The sequence below is a fragment of the Camellia sinensis genome, chromosome 4 (assembly GCF_055761805.1).
Source record: "Camellia sinensis isolate YWXY chromosome 4, ASM5576180v1, whole genome shotgun sequence".
NCBI lineage: Eukaryota > Viridiplantae > Streptophyta > Magnoliopsida > Ericales > Theaceae > Camellia > Camellia sinensis.
Window position 1 is genome coordinate 212,461,433 of NC_138964.1, and position 5,772 is coordinate 212,467,204.

A 5,772-nucleotide genomic window follows, 5' to 3' on the forward strand; every position below is an offset into this window, starting at 1 on the left:
GATCATTGGACCTTGGAACAATTATAAAAACTTTACCCAAGTGAAGCTCCATTTCCCCCCAAATTGGATTCCCTCTCATCTCGATCCAGTTTTCGATCCAGTTTCTTCCTTTGATCTTCATCTCATCTCTCTCTCCGTTCAATTCTCTCTCGATTGATCCCCTTTTCACTTCTCTCTGTGCCCTGTACTCGATTCTAGGGTTAGGGTTTCGAAGATTGCGTAATTTCTCAACTCCATCACTGTATCTGTCTAGTTCTTCGTTAATTCAGGTTATTTCTTTTCGAATTTGAAGAAAATAATTAAATTTCTTCGAAAATTTTCATCTGGGATCGAAACCCTTTAAACCAGTCTTGAATTCCCTGTAATTACAGATCTAGATTTTTATTTTAAAACGGTTGATTTTTCAATTTTCTTTTATTTTTATTTTTAAAATTAGGTTCTTCGACTTGAATTTTGATCATTTCGTAAACTTCTAATCGTACCCTGGTCGTTCCTGTTACTGTTGTTTTTTGGAATTTCGGAGGTAAAGCTCGTTCATAATTCCTTTAATTATTATTATTATTATTATTATTATTCTATGCGATGTTTACTTTTGTTTTGAGTTTTTTAAGTTTGGGTATATAAATATTTGGGTGCTAAAATGTTAGCCATGCCTGCTCATTAGGGTGTTAAATGGTTTGAATTTATTATGGTTGTAAGAATTTTTATTGAATTACTTAATTTGAGATGATATGATGATATTGCTGGCCTACTAATCATTTTAGTTAATTTGTTAAAGTAATTGATCTTGTTTGCATTTATGTTTGGTGCATCTCCGTATTTATGGAAATGATCGTGCCTTGTTTGTATCGTGCTTTTGTTCGTACGCTTTCTGTTATTGTGACATGTGCCGATTCCTTGTGACCTTGGCAGAACTTTGATATTTTTTTATGCTTATGCCAAAAAAAAAAAAAAAAACCATTATACTTATTTAGTCTAGGTGGATCACTATTTTGTTTTTCTCCTAAACTAGAATGGAATACATCTGTCGTATGCCAAAAATTACCTATCAAAAAAAAACATCATATGCCAAAAATTAATTAAATAAGATGTTTCACTTTATGTGAAGTCCTCCTATTGATACTGTAGCTTAGCAAAAGGTTACATCTGATTAATGTTGTTATCTGCAAATAAGGATGGTATTTCATAGATTAAAAAGATAACATCTTTGATTCGTGGTTAAACTGTATGTTATACTGTTTTAATTGTACTTTTGACATGTCAAGAAGTTTAATTGTGCAGGTTATGCTTAATTTTATAGTTGAATAGTAATTGGACCCACCCAAATAAATCAAGGCTTATTTTTAGTATTATTATTTTTTAATGTAAGAGTTGCTTTTTGGTCTGAGTATGACAACAGACGTTGCAATTCTTTGGTTTTACTATCACAGTGTTCACTTGTCTTATCTGTACAATGTGGATGTACATAAGAAAATTTGAGATTCTATAGAATTTAGGATAAGGTGTTTACATTACGCTAATGCTGAGTCCTGAGGCATGTCCTTGACCATATTGACAATGAAAGATAACATAGGCTGAAAAAATCTAGTAATTTGAGTAGTTGGATCTAAGTCCATGAAAATAGTTTTGGGGGCTACAAAGAGATGAGTTCCTTTTAAATGGAATTAATTGGGTTTTAGCAACCTTTGGCCAAGAGTGCCCTGCTATCAAAGATTCTACGAATCTTATGTAGGATTTGATGCTATTGCATTGGAATTGTTTACTAAGGCAATAAATAAGTTGCAACAGCCAGGGGCGGAGCCTGAATTTGATTATTGGAGGGGCCAAAATAAAGCATAAGGCTAGTACAAGTGATCAGGTTAGGACAAGTTTAAAACTTAGATAATTATTAAAATTAATAAATCCCTATTAAATATATGCTAGGAAATAATGAGAACAATCTACATGTATTGAAGGAACTTGAATTTCAATGATGCACCATATTGGGGGTGTTTGTTTTAGCTTTTCAGAGCTAACTTATGGCTTTTAGTTTTGAAAAAGTTATTTTGGACTGTTTGGTTAAACTTATTTCAAACAGTTTCTGATTCTAACAGCTTATTTTAACTCAAAAAAGATGATTCTGAGAAGCTGCTCACCCCTTATTTCTGATTATTAGTTTTTGCTGTGGACATGTTAATTTTTGGTTCTACTCTTAAATTTTTTATTTTTTATTTTTTTAAAAATAGAAAAAGACCCAAATGGACTATAGATTATTATTATTATTTTTTATGAGAAATGTAGACAAACAAAAAATTAAAACTAATTGAAAAAGCTATTTCACAGCTTATTTAACAAACACTACTCAGCAACTTAAATCTATAATCCAACAGCTACACCAAACAGATTAACAACTTCTGATTAAAGTCATAATCTATAATCTGTTAAGTTATAATCTATAAGCTGTTTTAACAGCTACACCAAGCGGGGCCATTAGATTGTATATATTTCATAAAACTTACACACAATATACAAGGTTTTGTGAAACTTAGGAAGTAATAATAGTAGACATATAGGGATGGACAAATTATGGAGTAATCTTGTGTAAGTGGGAAATTTGTTGTCAAAATAAGATAAATATGTTGTCCATTATGTTTGTTGAGTTTTAGGTCCTTTAAGTCCAAATTTCAGGTAAATGTTTTGAAATTGAAAGAAAGGCCCACAAAATCGATCTCTCTGTGCCTCCTTTTTCTTAATTATTATAATCGTTTTTGTTGTTATTATTATTATTTTATTATTTTCACTTGAGTTGTTTGTTTCTTTCTGACATCTTGGTTGGCTGCTCTTTGCCTCTTCTCTCTTGTGGAAACTGCAGCTGTTCCGCAGCGTTATCTCTTGTGCATATTGTGTGTCTTGCTTTTCAAACTGTTTCTTATTTGGAAGGGGTGAAATGGTTTCTAAACGACCTTTCCATGGTGAGGAGTCATACGAGGTTGGTTGTAAGCACCCGAGACAACAGGAACACACAGCTCAGCAATCTCTTATTGTGGGAATTGCGCGTTGTAATACCAGTCCCCAGAAATTCTTTTCAGGTAATAATTGGTTGTTTCTATCATTATTAATTTCAGACGAAAATACACTGGGAATTGTGCGTTGTCATTGCCAAGCATCATGTATTAGTCAAGCTGTTACGGCAAAAGCACATGCTGCAATTTTTGTACCTTTCCTTTTCTTGATACTTTATGTTAGATATATTGCTTCATGAATGACCTTTGTGGATGAAATTATTACAAATCATGCTCTGGAAAAATCACTGTATAGTTTATACTCTTTGACCATCCAAAAGATTTCAGCCAAGTGATAATAAAATAGCATTCTAGGGTTAAATATGTTTTAGCATTTATGATCTCTTAGTGATATAAATAAATGGAATGTCATTGCTTGTGGCTTTGGATTTGTTTTATTGAATGGTTTTGTAGATTTATTTGCAGTCTTGCTCTTGAACATTCTTTTTTGAAATTTTTATTTGTGTGTGTTAATTTGACATCAATATTTTGCAAGAAAATTAAAATTTAACAGTTCATTTACCAAGAAAAGAAAAGTAATGGGAAAGTTTTTCAGTTGGATATATATGTTAAGGATGTGGGTCCCATAAGTTTCCTGCTAATTGAACAACAAAATTTATATGGGAAAGTTGATTCCCCAGTACTTTACTTTCCTTTCCTAACAACTGAATGGGTCATAGATATTCAATTTTGAATTTTTCTTTATGGCTGACCCAAATTTTATGGATAGATGAAGGCGAGAATAGTGCTAGGAAATCTCAAGATGAAAAGGTTGCAAGGGAAACAGTTGGTGAAGATCTGAATGGGGCCAACAAAGAACTTGAAATAAATCCTTCTGGTGGCATCTCGAGTTATTGGTGGGTCAATGGCAATAATATCCATGAATATGCTGGAGCAGAGGCTGCAGTTCATTTTCCCTTTTTTCCGCACTATTTTGAACTTGACCACCGAGTAACAGCATTAGTTCAGCCTCGTGACATTTATTCAGTTCTTTTGGATCATCTGCCTAGAAAACTAGTTTCTGTCGGACCAGATCATCAAGCTGATGTTCCTGAATGGGCCCCGAAGGGTTTCAGTGAATCTTCTGGCGGCTTAGATGAATCAGATGCACACGTGGATGATGATGAAAATGGGGTGAAGCTGGTGGGTACTTGTGTCATCCCTACGCCCGATATGGAGTTACCTGGATACAGTTGTTGCGGGAATGAGGGAACGAGAAGCTTCTGTAATTGTCTTGACATGGGTTCTATTAGATGTGTGAGGCAACATGTCATGGAAGCGAGAGAGGCACTGAGAGAAAACCTTGGGCGGAAGATATTTGAGGAATTGGGATTTTGTGACATGGGAGAGGAGGTTGCGAAGAAATGGAATGAAGAGGAAGAGCAAACCTTCTATGAAGTTGTACTCTCAAATGCAGCATCGGAGGGTAAGAACTTCTGGGACCATCTCCCTGCCATTTTCCCCTCCCGAACAAAAAAGGACCTGGTCAGTTACTATTTCAATGTATATATGCTTCGGAAACGTGCCAAGCAAAACAGGCTTGAGCCGCTAAACATCGACAGTGACAATGATGAGTGGCAAGGAAGTGAACTTGGAATGGCAGATGAAGATGATGACTCCGCAGTTGAATCTCTGGATCAAGAATTTCCAGGTCATAATCAAGAGAATCGTGAAGAGGAATTTCTTGAAGGCATTGAGGAGATTGAAACAGATACCTGTAAAGATGATGTAAACCCTGTGAATCATAGCTTTGTAATGGGTGAGGAGGATGAGCGAGGCAATATAGATGATGTTTCGGCAGCACATGTTGGGAATTTCTATGGTGGTTGTGGTTTTGATCCTCTGCTTGAACTTTCAGGTAAGATCTCAAGCAATAATGTGGAGGATCAAGAAAATCAAGATGACTCGTGCACATCTTTTGAGTCTCAGAGTGACAAGGTTGATTCCCATGGTCCAGTTGATCCGAGGACTGATGCTGGAGTCCAGATAAGAATGACTGCAGCAGATAATTGCAGGCCATGATACCCCGCATGTGTCCTTGAAATGTTTCAGTTTTTTCAATGCTGGCCCTAAGGTATGGAATCAACAACGCCTGATTCGCAAATTTCATACCCCATACTTCCAAAGATTTTTTCTGGGCGGTGAGTATGCAATATCCCTTTTAAAAATTGATTTTGGGTGGAAGCTAGATAGCCTGGGCTTCAATGTATAGTACTGGTAAAAGCTGGTTGCTCTACATGGGTGCGCCAAAGGAGCTCTCATGGAACATAACCTCCAACATATGGGTCGCTAAACCCTTGCTGGAAAATAAAAATCGCTTTTCGTGTAGTGGTATTTTGAAGTTTTGATATTTACTGTAAGAAGGCTTAGATTCAGTTCGGAAATTTGTAGTGGAATTACATTCATCTCCATTGCTATTGCTCTGTTTCTGTCATATTTTACTTGTTTCCCAATGAATGCTTCACTTATTTTTCTCTTTTGCTTTTTGATTGTTTTGTTATATATACTGCATTTCATTTTGAGAAACCATTGTCAATGGAGTTAGGTGGCTTGTTTGGACAAATTGGAATGGACAAACAATTCCTGTCTGAGGATGAGAATAGGCTCTCTCTCTGGTGCTTTCCCAAACCAACTTCCAAACAGAAATCTTTGGGAAAAGGAATTAATGGACCCCATCTGCCCACATGAAAACATGACTGTTTTGAGTATTTCCTAAGCATTGTAGCTGAGA

The 5,772-nt window shown here is 35.5% G+C and overlaps 1 protein-coding gene across 2 annotated transcripts; it reads left to right on the forward strand.

Annotated features, from left to right (window-relative positions):
* Positions 1–5,513, forward strand: LOC114308268 (uncharacterized). Of its 2 annotated transcripts, XM_028253829.2 has the most exons (4): positions 1–269; positions 437–523; positions 2,852–3,068; positions 3,772–5,513. In XM_028253829.2, exons 3-4 carry the CDS (start codon positions 2,927–2,929, stop codon positions 5,061–5,063), a joined length of 1,434 nt encoding a protein of 477 aa, XP_028109630.2. In that variant the 5' UTR covers positions 1–269; positions 437–523; positions 2,852–2,926; the 3' UTR covers positions 5,064–5,513. The 2 variants fall into 2 exon arrangements, with proteins under 2 accessions (XP_028109630.2, XP_082723588.1); XM_082867462.1 differs by lacking the exon at positions 437–523 and having other exon boundaries at positions 18–269.
* The last annotated feature ends 259 nt before the right edge of the window (positions 5,514–5,772 follow it).